Source organism: Epinephelus fuscoguttatus, linkage group LG13, assembly GCF_011397635.1.
Source record: "Epinephelus fuscoguttatus linkage group LG13, E.fuscoguttatus.final_Chr_v1".
Taxonomy (NCBI): Eukaryota; Metazoa; Chordata; class Actinopteri; order Perciformes; family Serranidae; genus Epinephelus; species Epinephelus fuscoguttatus.
In genome coordinates this window covers 21,639,498-21,656,425 of record NC_064764.1, presented here as the reverse complement: position 1 = coordinate 21,656,425, position 16,928 = coordinate 21,639,498, and the positions used below count along the sequence as shown (strand labels likewise).

The 16,928-nt window shown below is 39.0% G+C and overlaps 3 protein-coding genes across 3 annotated transcripts; 1 reads left to right on the top strand and 2 right to left on the bottom strand.

Moving 5' to 3' along the window:
* Window positions 1-1,137: 1,137 nt before the first annotated feature.
* On the bottom strand, window positions 1,138-2,722 carry LOC125899216 (glucose-6-phosphatase 2-like). The gene is made up of 5 exons (XM_049593319.1): window positions 2,344-2,722; window positions 2,155-2,264; window positions 1,949-2,063; window positions 1,747-1,868; window positions 1,138-1,649 (listed from the first exon to the last, which is right to left on the bottom strand). Exons 1-5 carry the CDS (start codon window positions 2,679-2,681, stop codon window positions 1,138-1,140), a joined length of 1,197 nt encoding a protein of 398 aa, XP_049449276.1. The 5' UTR covers window positions 2,682-2,722.
* Window positions 2,723-3,248: 526 nt separating this feature from the next.
* spc25 (SPC25 component of NDC80 kinetochore complex) lies at window positions 3,249-8,213 on the top strand. The gene is made up of 7 exons (XM_049593853.1): window positions 3,249-3,479; window positions 5,439-5,601; window positions 5,720-5,785; window positions 6,061-6,207; window positions 6,314-6,439; window positions 6,616-6,714; window positions 7,475-8,213. The coding sequence occupies exons 2-7, from the start codon at window positions 5,451-5,453 to the stop codon at window positions 7,597-7,599; spliced, it is 714 nt and encodes a 237-aa protein (XP_049449810.1). The 5' UTR covers window positions 3,249-3,479; window positions 5,439-5,450; the 3' UTR covers window positions 7,600-8,213.
* Window positions 8,214-8,464: 251 nt separating this feature from the next.
* Window positions 8,465-16,118, bottom strand: nostrin (nitric oxide synthase trafficking). Its single transcript, XM_049593848.1, has 16 exons — window positions 16,012-16,118; window positions 15,744-15,829; window positions 15,557-15,640; window positions 15,280-15,342; window positions 15,103-15,184; window positions 14,952-15,014; window positions 12,525-12,623; window positions 12,276-12,401; window positions 11,655-11,753; window positions 11,445-11,570; window positions 10,847-10,955; window positions 10,595-10,683; window positions 10,356-10,481; window positions 9,048-9,303; window positions 8,870-8,962; window positions 8,465-8,783 (listed from the first exon to the last, which is right to left on the bottom strand). The coding sequence occupies exons 1-16, from the start codon at window positions 16,105-16,107 to the stop codon at window positions 8,647-8,649; spliced, it is 1,734 nt and encodes a 577-aa protein (XP_049449805.1). The 5' UTR covers window positions 16,108-16,118; the 3' UTR covers window positions 8,465-8,646.
* Window positions 16,119-16,928: the final 810 nt, after the last annotated feature.

Sequence of the window (16,928 nt, the reverse complement as noted above, 5' to 3'; positions counted from 1 at the left end):
TATTATGTTGACTGACAAATCACAGTTTAAACCTGTTCAATCTAACCACTGAGTAGACTGCAGAGGACCCGAAGTATTTAGAGCCCAACAGCACTGTTACAGTTCAATAATGATCGAGGGTCACTTAAGGCTTTCTGGATTAAAAACAAAATCAGAATTCAAATTTATTTGGAGGAAAATGATAATAGTATTCCTCTCTCATGCAACATGTGGTGACATTTACGAAGTTTGAATCATTTCATTTTTCTTCTTTAAGGGGCAAAAACTATCTGGGGACCTAAATTTGTCCAGTCCACCAGATTGACTGAAAATGGAGTGTAATAAGTTGTCAATTCAGTCTGCTATCAGGCAAGGGCAACACTGTTCTGAATGTTAATGATACATTTGGTGTCTAAATTGTGCTAGGGTTTTTTTTTCTTTAATTTTACCTCTGTTAAAATTGAAGAAAAGTAGAAAAACCTCAATATAACCAACCCTGCACGTCAGTGTATATATACATTTTGGGTTACTGCTTTTATGTTGCAGCATAATCTAAATCTTGAGAAACCCTCACTAATCTCTGATGTAATTTAATCACTTTTTCTCAACTGAACCCTAATGCATAGTCTGATAAAATACTATCTATGCTATGCTGGACAGATGGGAAAAGTAAGCACTGATTTTCAAGAAAACCTGATAAAAAGAAAACTATTTTGTCTTTGAGAGCTATTTCAAGGTGAGGTGGCCTTGTTTCCTAGAGTAAAAAAATATTGCTTTGCTCATTGCTCCTGCTGTGTATTTGTTGTGAAAAAAAAAAGTGAATGAAAGTAATGCAATATAACATTTCAAACTATTTAATAATAAAACTCTGACTTCAAAATTGCTGAAAATCTGTTTTATTCAAAAGAATCACTCAAATCGTGTCATCAGTGCTTCACGTATACACTCAGACCACACAGGTCATAGTTTACTATTTCATCACATAATGTTGGACCACATAAAAACTTATTATACAACATATATTGCATTTTGAGTGCTTATGTGCAATAACGGTGAAAAACAGTCTGACAGGTGGCGTATCCGCCCATTTGACATGTTTTCATGCTAAATCAAAAGTGAGGAGAACAATGTAACAAAACTTCTCAGTTCCTCAATAATCTAAGCCAACTTCCTGTCCTCATCTCCAATCAGCAAATGAACACAGTAGGGAATGACAGCAACCACACCGAGAGGAACTGAAGCGCTCTTACAAAATGACAAAATGTAAAACAGAACCTCAGTGTGAGTGGGTATTTTGATAAAGTCATACAGCTTCAGAGTTGTGAGAGTTGCTGTCACACACATAATTTTGAATCTGATTTTGTAGCCGTTCTTCCCCTTACAGCTCTGAAAAAACATCTGAGAGTTCACCGCCAGGCCCAGACCAAATAGGGCTCCCAGATTTCTCACCAGACCAGCAAACGGTGTGGTGTCAAGATGGATCCAATCTTGGTTAGCACACCACTTCTTGGCTTTATCAACTGACCACAAGGGATCAATGTCCGTCAATTTGAGGAGCAGATAAAAGCAAATAGCTGAAGTGAAAAGACAAAAATTGGTCCGGAGGTACACTTTCATGCTTGCATTGTAGACTGAGGGGATGTGATCAAACGCCTTGGCAACCAACATACCTACACATAGTAGAAAAAACAGAATGACTAATGTTAACACTATGGCATAAAACACATAATTAGCTCAGGGAATTTGTGACAGGAAGTAGAAACTCACCAGCAACAACGCCGAGGATAACCTGATGTGGGAAATGTGTTGCAACAAAAACCCTGGAGATGCAAACGCTTATCTGAATGACCCAAAAAGCCATCCACAGACATGACCTCAGAAGACGAAACCTGCAAGGATGGAATAATTACACACGACCCGTAATAATGAAATCACTGATGTAATGGTGTGATACAAAATAACTACCCACCTTTGGAAACTCTGTACTGAAGTGACAGTGGAGGAGGGCCTGATGAAGTTGAGAGCAGAGGTGATCATCACATACCAAACACATGCTGAACCCATGGCATGACCAGATGGACTTCCTGTGAAAGAAAACATCAAAGAACGAGCTTGCCAGTGCTGTAATGTTGTACTTTTAATGGATTCATTAAAATTTACTGCATACATGCTAACCTGGCCCTGTTTCACACGTGATGTGAAATTGCTCCAAATGTGGGAAAGAATCGTTGTGGTAGATGTGAGTTTCTCGCACCCACCAGTACGGTCGCTGCCCAAACATAATCCTGAAAAACAAGTATTTGATTAGAATTTAAAAATGCACACAATCTTCTGAATATAAATTACTGAGTTGAGTTGGCTTACCATTTGAAAACAAGATTTAACCAGTCCCCGACAACAGCCACCCATATCATCTTGGTGCCCACATCATGACTGAGATGGAACCAGAGGGGGAAATACACTGAGAAAATATTACGAGGGTCTCCCACAGTTGACATGAAGTTGAGGAAATCGTGGTATTCCCTATAGTTGTTCTGGAGGTGCTGTATAACCAGCACCCCACTGCTGTAGACAAAGTCCATCTGAGGCTCTCTGTCTGTGTGTCTGTGTGTAACAGCTGCTTTTTCAGCACCAGTCAAAGCACCATGAAACCCTTCCACTGTGACGATAGCTTTATATCTCAACGTGGCATCATAAATCATTCAACAGTGCCATGGCAACAACATCAAGCTCTTCAGTTTAACCCCACAAGGAATAAAATAATGTGTTCCTACGTCATGAGAGCTCAGCATTTTGAGAGGTGTTACAAAAACTGTTTACACCACTGACTGTGTTTCACAGACCATTGCTTTTAAGGCTGTTACATATTAGCCATTGTACACACTAAAAGGGACAGTGCCCCTCGTAACCCCCTGGATCCTTTCAGCCTCATTAATATTCTCTTTCTCGGTGAACGTGGCAACAAAATGTGCTTCCCATAATACTGGATCTGAAAAACACAGTCCATCTGGCATCCAGTTAGGCATATACTCAGTGAATTTATCATCACTGTGTTTTCTTCCCATTTTAAATCCACAGTCACTGTTGTAAGAGCACTTGCACATAAAAAAATGGCAATGATAATGTTTTGACATACAGCAGCCTTTTTTGAACTTGATGTTTGGGAGTCTGGGCCCACTTGAACTTCCTCAGTTTCACCACAAGGTGGTATAAAATCACAATTAAAAACATAAAGATGCATTGTGGGAAATTCTAAGCTTAACACGAAATAACATAATCATGCAGTAGCCACGTTTTCTGTTCGGGTACATTAACACAAAACATTTAATTGTAAAAACTGTTATTCAGCTGATTTGTAGGCGGAAGTAAAACAAGGGAAAACGTAATTTCCGGTGTCCGGTCCCCGCCTCCTGTATACAGACCGCGGATTTTTGAAAATAACGACAGTTTCAGTAACAAGACGTAGCGTCATAGTAAAAAGATTGACGGCCACACATCATGTGAGTAATTTTATTGCGTCCACACTTAAATTAAGTAGCTAATTCAATGTAATTCCGTAACAAATCACCCTAGTTTAATTTCATTCCTAAGTGACGTGAGCTCTGGACAAGCTAAGGCTAACTAACGGCTAATGTTTCCCAGCTAACGTTAGCAGCTAATGTAGCCACTTGGGCTGACACCATAGTGTTCACCACTCACAGTCGGGTTGGGTGTTAACTGTCAAGTTAGTCAGTAATGTTCAACAGGGAGATAATAACGTTAACCCCGTTTGTGAGCTCGGTAACGGAGTCCGTTAACGGTAACGTCACCCGTCAACTCGGACGGACGTCAGTTGCTCGCACTGTTCTATTATTAGCTTTAACGTAACTGACGATTAACAACAGTCATTGTCATAGAGATGTTTTCTGGGATTAACACTGGTAACATTTGCCAAGGAAACTATAAAATGTCATTTTTATATTGTCTGGAAATCAACTGTCGCTTTATTTAAACAAAACAAGACATAGATCACATTCTCCATTTACAAGTCACATCAGTTAAGAGAGAAAACTTAAATTATATAAAAAAGTTGAGTAAAAAGGGTAAAATGAAACGAAATAAAATAGTATAAGTAGGAGTAATGGCTAATCTCACAGCATTGGATGGAGAAAGATATTTGGTTAGTAACCCATCTTATTAATGGTCAGGGTGACTGAATATTATATGAAAACTTCTGTCCAAAATATGACATGGCTTCCACACATGCTCAGTTTTAGTAATTTACTGCAATCCCTGTTTCAGACAGAATATTATACCTTAACATATATGAACAGTCTTGCATGATTTTCTGGCTGAGAGAAATGTGTACACCATCACCCAGCTAAAATACCGTATCCAATACAATCAAACAGAATCTCCATCTTCAACTATATTCTGAGGCAGACATTAAAAAATAGAGATCCAACTATAGTACTTATCCGGTAAGATGAAAGACACATGACGTTTACTTCAATATTCTGAATTAAAATTGTCCATCCTATAAAAGGAATACTGAGATTTAATATTGATCACAATCACTGTGACTTTTGTGATACTGAAATTGAAACTACTGATCATCTGTATTTCCTTTGTATATACTGTGGCATCCTGGGAGCATTTGCAGGACTGTTTTTTAACCAAAATCCAACTACTGGCACCTCTAACAAGAGAAAATATTGTGTCAGCTATTAATATGAAGGACAGTGAGAATGACATTAAACATCTTGATACTTCTGGCAAAATGTTTCATTCACACATCCAAATGGAAGCAAACAAAACCTCTTTTCTTAGTTTTTAGAAGGGGCCCTTTGGACTATTACCTCAGTGCTTTCAGACTAATGAAAGTCTTTCATGAGTGCTGATGCAGAACCAAAAATATTTGAGGACCTCTTGAGTAACTACTGCAAAGTGCGAACTACTGCTTAGAATATTGAAGTTGAAGCTGCTTATGTTCTTTGAAAGTCTGCCAAAACAATCTCAACTCAAGGTTAATTCATTTTAAATAATTTCTATCCCACTTTACTTCATTTATATCCCGAGCTGTCAACCATGTAGGCCTACCTTGCAGGTGTGACGTTACTGTGCAGCAGTAGGAGGACATATTGATTTGTGCCATGGGCTACATTTTATTTTTACTGTTGAAATTACCATAGGTGGCTGGTGCCCTCCTTTTAATATAATAGTATTATTTACAGTAGGTGGGCGGCATATCATCACTTTCAGGGCATTGCACTTTGGCTGATCTCTGTTTTCTTCTTTAACCTCAACTTACCTTGAAGGAAATTTAGTTTGCAGCAAGAATACACCAATAGCATTAACAGCTACAATCTATAGTCAACAACATGCAACTAATATAAAATTTGTTTTTTAAAAAGTGTATTACAAGATGAGGATGTTTGTGCACATGATGAGCATTGTGCTGTCTGTTGCCTTTATTGCAGATTGTGAACATCATGTCTTCCATTACCGATCCAAACATGAGTATCAGGTTCACCAGTGCGATGGAGGAGATCCACAACAAACAGCTTAAAACATATGGGGAGATAATTGACGTGACTACAGAGCTGTGCCAGTCCCACAGACAGTTTGTGAAGTCGGCACTTGGTATGTTTGAGATATTGTATATTATCTTGTTGTTGCCTTGGCAATAACTACTGCTCCTTGGGTCCATATTGAAATAAAATCAGACTGTCTTTAACAAGTTTTTTTCCTTTTTGTGCAGATACATGTTTAAAGAAATGTAAGGACGATGAGATTCTGTTTGACACAATACAGACATTCACAAGAGGTGAGTTTATGCATTAGGCCACAAAGCAGCCTGTTCTATTCATGTTAGTCATATGCTCAGTTGTGTGTGTTAAGTATGTTTACAAGATTGTTGAAGTTACTGATACTGGCCCTATGCCCTCTGTATTATTGTTCTATTTTCATGGCTGAATTATTCCTCATTTTCTGATACAGACTATGGGCCCATACTTGTTTGGGACAATATGCAATGCAGCCTCATAGGCATCATTGTTTATGTGAAAGTGTACTTGGAGTGATGCAATGTTTGTCCCCCAGACTTGGAACAGAAAAATGCATCTTTGAAAGGCAAACAGCATGCCATTTCTGAAATGATATCTGAGATTCAGCACAAGGAGATGCAGAAAGATGACATCATCCAGAAGATAGAGAAACTTAAAGAAGAACAAGTCAAGAGAAAAGAGTGTAAGTTTAAACTTGAAAATGAAGTGAAATGTATGATGTGGATCACAGAATTTAATGACATAAGGTAATTTTAGTAACTGACCCCTGCCCTTTTTCTTCTTTTCAGTGATCGAGTCTCAAAATAAAGCAAACAAACTCAGACTGAGGAATCTTCAGAAAGCCAGAGTCGTCTTTCAGGATCATTTGGGGATGGAGATACGAACAATCTCTGGCAAAACACAAGTGGTTAAAGGTATTTCCATATTAAGTATCTTTCTTGAGTCCTGTTTCTATGATCATCATTGTTTTTATACATTAATAGTAAATAATACAGTAATTTTAGCTTGTCGCAGGCAATGCCCCGACTCTCTTCAGTTAAAGTTACTATGGCTTTAGAATTTACACAATGTGTTTATTGTCTTCGTGAAGGTGGAAAGCTGCAGTTTGTTTTCCGGAATATCAGCCCTTCAGATCCGGACAGCGCCTACGTTGTCACAATGGGGATTACAGAAGACAGATCATACCAGAGTAAGTTACACACACACACACACACACACACACATCAGAAAACCTACTGTTGTATCAAAATGTTGTGCAGTTTAATGAAATTCTGACTTTGCCTTTATGTAAAAAACAAGACTGACAATATTCTATATTTTTATTTTTGTCACAAATACCATAAGAAAACCAACAATGATCTGATTCTCCTCACAAGTATTGTCTTTGTAGCCAAATCCTCATATAGGTTATTCCTCTGTGCCATAGAGCGCCATTAGTGTCCAGAAACTATTAAAAAACATATAAATGTGCCATATTGTTGCCCTGGCTGACATGTTCCGTGTTTTCCACGAACATGACTGCTATAGTTTATTTTGAATGAATCCTACATACACCACCCCGCTGCTGTAAATGCACACTGGAGCACCAACTGTTTATTAACCTGCCACTAGAAATAGTCCCCTGACAAATGCTGTGTTTACTCCTGTTTGTATAATATTTGTCTAAAACTACATTTCTCAGCTGTTACTGGAAATTACTTAAAAATAAAACTATATTTTTATAAGCATGTCCTAAACATCTGGTGTTTCACTAGGAAGTATGGACATGGGCGCCGGTGCCACAGACAGAGAGAGATTTTTAAAAAGTATTGAGAGACAGGCTAATGCACTGGTGGTTTTGGTCTTTTGTGGGATTTGTAGACTATAATAAAAAATATGAAATATCACCTGTCTTATCTTGCAATAGCCCATGTAAACGTCTTCTATAATCAAGTTTCCAATTTCTACAGTTGTGTCAAGTGACCCTGCGCTCGAGTGTTTGCCAGCCTTGGAGAGACGGCTTCAAGAGACCAATAACTTAGCCGCATTCCTGGCAAATATCAGGAAGGAGTTTATCTCTCAGGCACGCAGCTGAGATTGGAGGAATGGGAGAATAAAATGCCATGCAGTGAAGTTGTTGCTGCAATGTGGATACTGTAAATATGAAGCTAAATGATACTCTTGATACTGAAATGATTCTCCATGTATTAAATAAAGGATTTTTCACTTAGAATCAGAGTGCCTCAGATCCTTTTAACTCTGCCAACAAATACAAGTGAGCTTGACAGTCATTATAACCATATATATTATATTTCAATTCTTACTCGACTGTTTGTCCTATCCTTAAAAAGCACTGATTTTTTTACGTCAAACATCACCAACACCATGTCTTTTGACCCAGTAAAGCACTCCTTATTTATTCATTACTGATAGATATGGATTTAATATGCATTTTTGTATAAAATAAGTTAAAAGCTCAATAAAAATCTGGACTTGTTACTACATAAATACTGGTGTTAATTTTATGCACAAGTGTCTGAGCATGGTCGTGTTGCAGTTTTGAGGAAACTGTTTATTTGGCATCATTTCAAACCCCGGAGTTTGGCCTTGAGAGAACAGGTGTTCACGAGTAAATGTCTCTAAATCCTTAAAAAATTCACCAGTTTACTGTAGATGCTCTTCAGAAGTAAAGATGAATAAAATAATTGGTCATTATTCATGTAAATGGTGAACAGTTTAATTTTCTCATGTCATTACCCAGATTAAAGTAGGTGGAGATAAGCATAGTTTCATTTCCCTGGGCTTCATTTTCACTTATGCTCATTATAATCTATTAAAATACAATTTCATTTGTTTTTCTGTACACAGTGTAGCATAAATAAAAACAATGGGTATAAAAAAAAATCACTCAAAAAAACTTCAGGGAAAGCAATGAAAAAAATCAGATCTAGGAGAACATGTATTATTAAACTGCATACTTTTGTTTTTATTAACCATTTTAAAGCTATGCATATCATCAGTCAGTACACTACAGTAGTTGTAGTTGGTACAAGGCTCCTAGTTGTTGCCACTGATTTTTTGGCAGAAGTGAATCTCTTTGATTCAGGATGAGTTTTGTTCATTTGGTGGTGAGTTAAGTCACTCAGGCATCAGATGATTTGACGCCGCCCAACACAGGCAGCTCCTCGACGTAGGCTGATGGGAAATGGCCTGTCTTCCCATGAAGTTTGCCAAACCACCAACCATTATCCTCCTTTCCATAAATGTCTAGCAGATCTCCTGTGAAACAAAAATCCAGTCATTTTTATTAGATTAGTTATAAACCTCATCTGTTTTGGATAATCTACACTTGAGTAGCCACTTACCTTCTGTCAATGCCAATTCATCATCCTGTTCAGGTGTGAAACTGTACAAGGCCTTGCATTTTCCTATACTGCCCAGCTCTGATGTCGTTTGACCTGTTCAATATTGATGTTTTTCATTGTTTAATTCCTGATGTGCTGAATGTAAATAAATATTTGTGTTGCTCTGCAAATGCATTACCTTGTTCTTTGTCATCATCAGTGTGAGACAGGGCTCCGTTAACGGCGCCGACACACTCTGCAGCTGCAGTTTCATGTGTTACAGCTGTGGAAGTGACTTGGTCGGTGGCACTCGGTAAAGCCTCCACAGGCTGCTGCGTCCCAAACTGAGAGGGCCCTTTGTAAATGATTGAAGCTCTCAGTGATTGTCGGGATCTATATGGAGCCCTCCTGAGTTTGACTGGACGAGTCAGTTGAACGACGCTGTGCTCACAGTCCTTAAGCAGACAAATAGTTTGGGTTACATAATATACTTGTAAATCCTAAATGCAAATTAAGGGTGTTTTCACATAAAGCCTGTTCGAAACAGACCAAATTCGGTCCTTCTAAAGTGCACCAAGAAGTGGACTAACAGAAAAGGGACTCGGTTCTTTTTGCGTTGACATCCAGACCCAAGTTGTATCTTCCATTCCCTCATCCTGCATCCTTGCAAGCATTACAGGCTGACATGGTTTCGTCTGTTTTTTCAAGCATCCCGGTGCAACAGCTTGTGATCTAGAGGGCTAAATACAATGGCAAAGAGCGAAGCGAACCTGGAGTGCTTTGTGTTCACAATGCGCAGGTCAAGCGAACCGCACTCAGACCACCTCCTGAGGTTTTCAAAGTAGCCTATGGTTTGTTACAGAGGGGTCTGAGTTCTTTTGGAGTGTTCACATATGCGCAAAAAATGCTGAGTCATCACTCTGAGTCTGTTTAGGGGGCTGAAAAGAACTAAGTGTGAAAATACCCTTAAGCAACCTGTTTAAAAGGGGAAAAAAGGGACCAAGCCTAAACAGTCACAACATAACTGTCTTGCACAATGAATGAGAAGAATATTTGTGCTGTGTAATCAATAGCATTAGATGACATTCAGTTTAAAATTGAAAACACATTTGAAACATGAAAGGTGATGTCAGTGCAGGGGTACTTGAACTCAACTGACTAAAAAGCTTGGGAATCAACATCTGAGACCACTGAAATCACCTACAAGCAACTTCCTTAATTCAGCATAACACATTTACCTAAAAAATATATGCTGTCTACTTGTCTGTGCATGAGACTAGTGTTTAAAAAAACGAATGGTTGGGGCGTCGGTGGCACAAGGTTATTAATTGTGTACCAATCGTCACTGAGATGCACCTGTGAAATATGTTAAGGAAGAGTTTAATTCTATTTTCCCTGTTTCCCATTCAAACCAATGACATTACAATTGGAACCTTTCCTTTAACGAAAAGGCTTCCGTTACCCCAGAACATACCTCATGTCCTCAAGATGATGCATTAAGTCTTACCTTATCTTTCCATTTTACAATGCTGTCACGAAATCGGTGAAAGGACTTGGGTCCTCCCTCTATTTCAGACAGTGATGCAGAGAGTTTGTAGTGAGTGGCCTCGAGAAGATCCAGTTTTAGAGTACACTACAAGTAAAAAGGCGGCCGCGTTAATGAAATCTGATTCATGATGAGTTTAACTAAACACCCATCTGTACACATCAATATTCATCCACTCTACACAGGCTGTAAATGTTTACCTCATCAATCTGCTGCTCAGTTTCCTCGAGGTTCTTTTGGTTTGAGAAAGATGGATTTTCAGAATATGTTCTCATCAGTTTTTCAATTCCTGAAACAAAATGTCGAAGGTGACTTAGAAACAAGAACGAATGACCTCACATGGGATTCTGCATTATGATTCAGAGTTGGACTGAAAGACCATTTTTCCGCCTCCATCAGATTATATTTTGTGATTTTAATGCATTATTTAATGGATAATGTGCTGAACTCGCCTTCTCGATCCTTCTTTGTTTTTGTAATGCTTTCCTCCAGGCGCTGGAGTTTGAGTTTAATGGCCTCTTTTCTTCGGTCTTTGGCCATGAATGATTTGCTGTCCTCCTCCTGGTGTGTCCAGATCACAGATCACACATCAGTTACTATGATGGTCTTGGTTAAAATCTAATATTGACCCTTTTTTGTGCTGAGGCTACGAAGTTTTTTTGTGCTGTATTTGCCAGACATTTTTACAAACCACGCTATCATCACTACTGCACGGTACTCTGCACAAACAGTATATTACCTTAAATTTAATCAGGTAAATCCAATTGAGATTACTGTCCTATTTTCAAGAGACCTGACTACAACCTAACAGCTGCATAATTTAAAATTAACAAAACAGTAAATAACCATTAGTGCACACTTAAAAACAGCCTTCATGTGAGGCCCTGTCACAAAATTATAAGTGCATCTTCATTTCTGTGGCTTCGACGCCCCCATCAAAAGAAACCCCCTGCAGAGATGACTGGGTGTGTCTTTGAATGGGTGAGTCACTGAATGAGTCTGTGGCCTGCAGACAAGCCTTCTCAGAGCAAAAAAAAAAGGCAGACTTACAAAATAATCAGCCATCAGAAACTCAGTTTTGTGATCGTCAGCGGTGATGCTGTTTTCCTCCACCAGAGTTTGTATGTCTTTATCCATGTCCGCCCTTTGGACGGTCTGTTCTATCTGTCTTTGGCCCTGGAAGAGGCAGATATTTGTTATAATACCCATCAAGGGATTTAGTGCAAATGTATGAACAGGATGGAGGTAAAGATGTCTTACATGTTTGAGAGTCTGTCCAAAGCTGGACATGTGGAGGTTGTATCGATTCAGAGTATTGCACAGAACTTCAATTCGCTGTTTCTCCAGCTCCTGTATGATCTGAAAAAGCAGAACATATTGCACTTTAATGTGTTGTATGCAGCACTTTAATGTGTTGTATGCAGCACATTCAATCATCCTTTACTCTGTGCAGCATGTAATACCCTAACATATCACCTCCTGCTGGTGGATTGTCATCTAAACCTGGGGTAGATTTAAATACAAGCACGGATAACAAGGTCATAATGACTGTAACGATTGCACAGTAACCAAAAGCTACCATTCATGGCTGCACGCTGTGTGTATCTCAGAGAAAACAGCATGAAATAAGATGCAGAATAAACTGGCTGTGCTGTGCTGTGGTAATTTGGTGCTCCAAACAGAGTTCTTGGGTGGTAGACTGACCCGGTGCTTGTGGAGCATTTTCTGCAACCCAAAGCTCACCGGTTCAAACTCTTAACACAAATGAGGTGTGCTTGAGCAAGACACTGAACCTACCTGTTCACCCACAAAAAGCCTCTCTGGGTAAGGTGAACAGCTAAGTGCCTGCAGTATGAAAAGCAGGAGAGCATTTTTCCACACCTGGTAGCAGTTTTTCAGTGTGTTTTCCCACTTGAGTCTCATCTGATGCCCCTCCGTGTTAATATTAAAGTACTCCTCATCCACCCGCGCCTGCATCTCTGCTGACTTAGTCAGCCTGTTCAGCATCTGTAGTCAAGAACAGGGGGGGGAAAAAATTCAGTGTTGGCACATTTTCCAGCAAGCATTCTCTCCCAGATGATGGAAATATATGTGGTGGTGAAAAACTGGTTTGGTAACCATATACTGAACCTTTTGTTTTTCTTTTTCTGTGCAAATTTGTTTGTTGTTTTCAACAAAGTTGAACAAAGCCTCATGCTCTCTTGTTAGTCCATTTAATTTCTTCTTTATCTGATTCAGAAGAGAAAACACATTAACATATCACTGCTATAACATGATTATACAGGCCTAGGTAAACACTGAATAAGCTTACATTCAGCACTTTGCCATTTTAAATTTGAGCCAGTGTACACACAGGTGTGGCAAGGTTAGTGGTTCATTAAACTGCAGCTGCCTATGACTCATTTATGTGATGAATACCTTGTTGTTGTTTTTACATTAATGGAACATTTCAAATCCTAAAATTGACCATTTGTAGATCAGTTAAGCCCGTTTCTGACCAAAACTTTGCAACGAGACGAAACCATTTTAGAGTGCTGCAGAGAAAGGTTGCCAGTCTGAGCTTGACTAAAGCCGGCTGATGGTGTCATCTGCAACTCAGCTGGTCAAATCGGCGGCAGCTGGTTGTAGGACATGAAGTATGTCACCTGTTTCAACAGCCAATTAGCTTGTAGTGAAGTCTGCTGGTCAAGTCAAAATGGCCGCAGTTCTCTCTGTCCTCACTGTGTGCTGGTGTCAGACAGTGGCTCGCTGCTGTTGCTCGCTGTATGTTCTTATGCCTCTCCACACATTCTCATTTACTGATTAATTGACACTCCATCTGATGCTTTATTTTCATGATTTTTCTTTTGCTTCTGTTTTTTGCCCTTTAATCACTACTATAAATGTAGCTCGCTATCACTATCCTCATTTATATTTTAAGAAGCTACAAATTATTTTCAGCCACAAAATAAGCCTAAAAAAGCTGGAAATCAGAATGGAAGTACAGAGAGTTGTTGCATAGAGATGATATCTAGTTGCATTGGTGTGAACTGGCAGGTTCTTAGAATATTGCAGAACTACACATTGCAAGCAGTTGCCTGTTTCAACTCATTGTGTCACGAATCTTTGGTCTGAACTGGGCTTTAGTCTTGTCAACCTTAAATTTGTGAAGAAAACATTGTTTTTCTCGCAGGCCTCTGCAGAAAACTGCAAACGTATTGATTTATTGATTGATTGGCGACCAGTTTAAAAGCAGGAAAACTATATCCAAACGTGTATTAAAAAACTATTACACAACTTGTTCAGTATAATCCATGTTACATTTATCCAGTTGTATGCTCAGTACTTCCAAAACACATGCATTTTCTCCAAAACCTTACTATTTAAACTGAACTGAAAGTGAACCTTATCTGCTCTCCTCAAAGCCAGACTCAAATACTAAGGTTTTTTTTTTTTTTTTTTTTTGCAAAAATTCATGTTTGGGAAGTTTGTAATGGATGTTAGTTTTGCAGTTGTCAATTGTTGTCCCCAAACAAACAATAAATCAATGTGTTTCCGTGAAGGCATGCAAGAAAAATAAAGTTTTCTTCACAAATTCAAGATACCACGACATGACTAACTGATTTATAATTGGTCAACTGTCGGTGTAGTATTCCTTTAATATTTGAGTCATTCCATTTATTCAGTTATTTTAGATACTACTGTAAATTGAAAGGAAGACTTATATATTCAGCATCATACTAGAGTTTGGCCATGTCGTTGAGCCAGTTTGCTGTCTCTGTCAAGTATCTATCTGTTAGTCACTCACACTACAGCAGGAAACGGCACTTTAAAATAAAAGCTCTATGCCGGAAATTTGCTGTACTTCAAAATAAAGTGTATTTTTAATAATCTTGACATGCTCGCAAGTCACTTGTGGTCCATTCAGAATGAGACCATGACCCACTTTGGGACTGCGACCCACCAGTTGGGAACCACTGGCATAATGCATTCTAACACATTCATACTAGGCTGTAAAAGTTGCCATAAACCTGATGATGTATGGTGTTTTGTAGCAACTGCAAATGTTTTTTTTTTATCATACTTCATAAATTCAAACATAACACAGCCACGATCAATTCACCCATTTTGCAGGACAGGCTGTAAAGCCATACGGACATTATGATGCTGAGCATGGTTGGTCGTAATACTTCCTTAACACTACCAAGATTTTATGGCATGTTGTGCATAGTCATGCATTAGTTTTGACTGAGCACAAACTATTATAATCGTTGAATTTGTAAAGTATTGTGATCCTGCTTTCAATGGCTCATAACTGTTTTAACACACCATTATACATTATTAAAGCTTGTATCAACTCAGTAATGCATTATGCATGTGCTGTAATACATTATGCAGGTATCTATTATACATTATATATACTATAAAGGCTTCACTATAAAGTTTACCATAACAGTCATGCAAACTTTTGGTATGAAGCATTTATGGATGGGCATGCTAATAATAAGTGTCTGTGCAGCAGCTGTGTCATAGCTGACTCATATCTCTGCTATATTTAAACACCTTTCTTCCCTTTACCTTCAGTTGCTCACTCCAATTAGCAGTAACAAGTTTTCCAGTTCTTTCAATGGCACTGTCAAGCTATTAAAGCACAGAAAAGGTCAGACACATATTATGGCTGGAACCTTGGAACAGACAGATACAGGAAGATAAAGAATCAATTCCATACAGGCCTCTTCCTCTTATTATGCTCGTCTAAGACTTGTCGTATTTCCAGAATTGCCTCCTGCTGAAATGCATTTCCTAATGATCTGAAAAGAGAACAACACGCCATATTCAACAACAGATCTCTGGTTTTACTCTGCGGACAGGCACAGTTATGAGGTGAACTCGGGTTGAAAACTACCTGTGGGCATCGGCTCTCGAGTACATCTCATCTGACACATGACACCAGGCGCTGTAGGTGGAACTGAGTGGGGAGCCAGCATGAAAAGGTTAGAGCTGTGGGCTCATTAACTCAACACCTGCCTGTGTTTTGATCACATCTAACTTGCTGGGCACATGTCATATCCCGTGATACCATTATTTCTGTTCGCCACCAAGCAGTTAGTCCCCGGGAGGAGATCATGTTTAACACAAAACAGACAAAAGACAGAGTTAATTAAAAACACTGCATCACTTACTTGTTTGGCATTTCTTTGGAGGCCCTGATGAGTTTGCCAGCAAGTTTTTGTAGTCCTTTGGCATAGGTATGTTCCAGCTCAGCTCTAGAACAGGAAATGGTTACAGCAAGAGACAAAAACTGAGTCAAACAGTAACTCCAGCTGTCATTAAAGGTTAGTCTAAAGGCCATGTCTGTGTTTAATCTACCTTTGCTGAAAAACTGTCATAAGCTCTTTGCAGAAGTACTCCCCGTTTTTTGAAAATCTCTTCACATTCTGATAGAGCTGGTTATACTGAAAGACAGAGAACAAGCCTCCATGAGGTGTTTGCCACAAAGCAATAATGGCCTGAATCCACTGAGTTCAAACTGATACAAAGTTAGCTGTGAAAACAAATGCACACTGAAATCTTATTTTCTTTACTCAGTGCTTTTCGGAAGTCGACACTGAGCTGGACTTTTCAAAGAAATACTCACAGAGCAGGTGCTGATAGGGTCCTTCATCTTAAGACCGTGGCTGTTTGTTGACTTTGGACCTGGAACTTTGACCACCCTCCTCCCAAAGTCACTCATGCGGAAATCACCTGAGCTTTTGTCAGTGCTCTTTACAAAGGAAAATTCCAGCGATAGGGGAAGAAAAATGAAAGTACAAATGTAAACTCAAGCTGACTGGCAACTCAGTGTGCCGCAGATATAAAGATAGGAAAAATATAAACACAAAACAAAGGCCAACACGTACACCATTCAACCTGTCAGTGATAGCCAAAAAGGAGTACACTGACTAACTGAGTACCATGCAGCTATAAATGTTGGTAATATAAGGCTTTGGCAATTTGGGAACAGCAATATGTAAACACAACACTGACATTTAATCACCTTTGAAGCTGATATGGTCTACTTGTTAGCAATCATTTGCTTATTCATGCAACCAGCTGACACAGAGCAACATTAGCATTCATTTGTAGTCACAACATGCGTCACAGTTTTTTCAAAAATATGCTGTGAAATCAGATATTTCTGGATACACCAATCACAATAACAGCCTGCAAAATCCAGCCACTTTATTAGGTACACCTTGCTAGTACCGATTTGGACCCTCTTTTGCCTTCACAACTGCCTTACTTCTTTGTGGCATAGATTCAACAAGGTGTTGGAAACATTCCTCAAAGATTTTGGTCCATATTGACATGATAGCATCACACAGTTGCTGCAGATTTGTCGGCTGCACATTCATGATGTGAATCTCCTGTCCCACCACATCCCAAAGGTGCTCTATTGGATTGAGATCTGGTGACTGTGGAGGCCATTGGAGTACAGTGAACTCATCGTCATGTTCAAGAAACCAGTTTGAGATGATTTGAGCTTTGTGACATGGTGTGTTATCCTGCTGGAAG

What these genes read in the sequence shown, in the direction of transcription:
- LOC125899216 (XM_049593319.1), bottom strand. Translation starts at nt 2,681, where the DNA reads ATGATTTATGATGCCACGTTGAGATATAAAGCTATCGTCACAGTGGAA. An exon ending in TCAGTACAGAGTTTCCAAAG is followed by an intron (nt 1,869 to 1,948) that starts GTGGGTAGTTAT and finishes CCATCCTTGCAG; the next exon opens with GTTTCGTCTTCTGAGGTCAT. An exon ending in TATCCTCGGCGTTGTTGCTG is followed by an intron (nt 1,650 to 1,746) that starts GTGAGTTTCTAC and finishes TACTATGTGTAG; the next exon opens with GTATGTTGGTTGCCAAGGCG.
- spc25 (XM_049593853.1), top strand. Translation starts at nt 5,451, where the DNA reads ATGTCTTCCATTACCGATCCAAACATGAGTATCAGGTTCACCAGTGCG. An exon ending in ACAAGTCAAGAGAAAAGAGT is followed by an intron (nt 6,208 to 6,313) that starts GTAAGTTTAAAC and finishes TCTTCTTTTCAG; the next exon opens with TGATCGAGTCTCAAAATAAA. An exon ending in CAAAACACAAGTGGTTAAAG is followed by an intron (nt 6,440 to 6,615) that starts GTATTTCCATAT and finishes GTCTTCGTGAAG; the next exon opens with GTGGAAAGCTGCAGTTTGTT.
- nostrin (XM_049593848.1), bottom strand. Translation starts at nt 16,107, where the DNA reads ATGAGTGACTTTGGGAGGAGGGTGGTCAAAGTTCCAGGTCCAAAGTCA. An exon ending in ATGACAGTTTTTCAGCAAAG is followed by an intron (nt 15,641 to 15,743) that starts GTAGATTAAACA and finishes TTCCTGTTCTAG; the next exon opens with AGCTGAGCTGGAACATACCT. An exon ending in TGATGATGACAAAGAACAAG is followed by an intron (nt 8,963 to 9,047) that starts GTAATGCATTTG and finishes AATATTGAACAG; the next exon opens with GTCAAACGACATCAGAGCTG.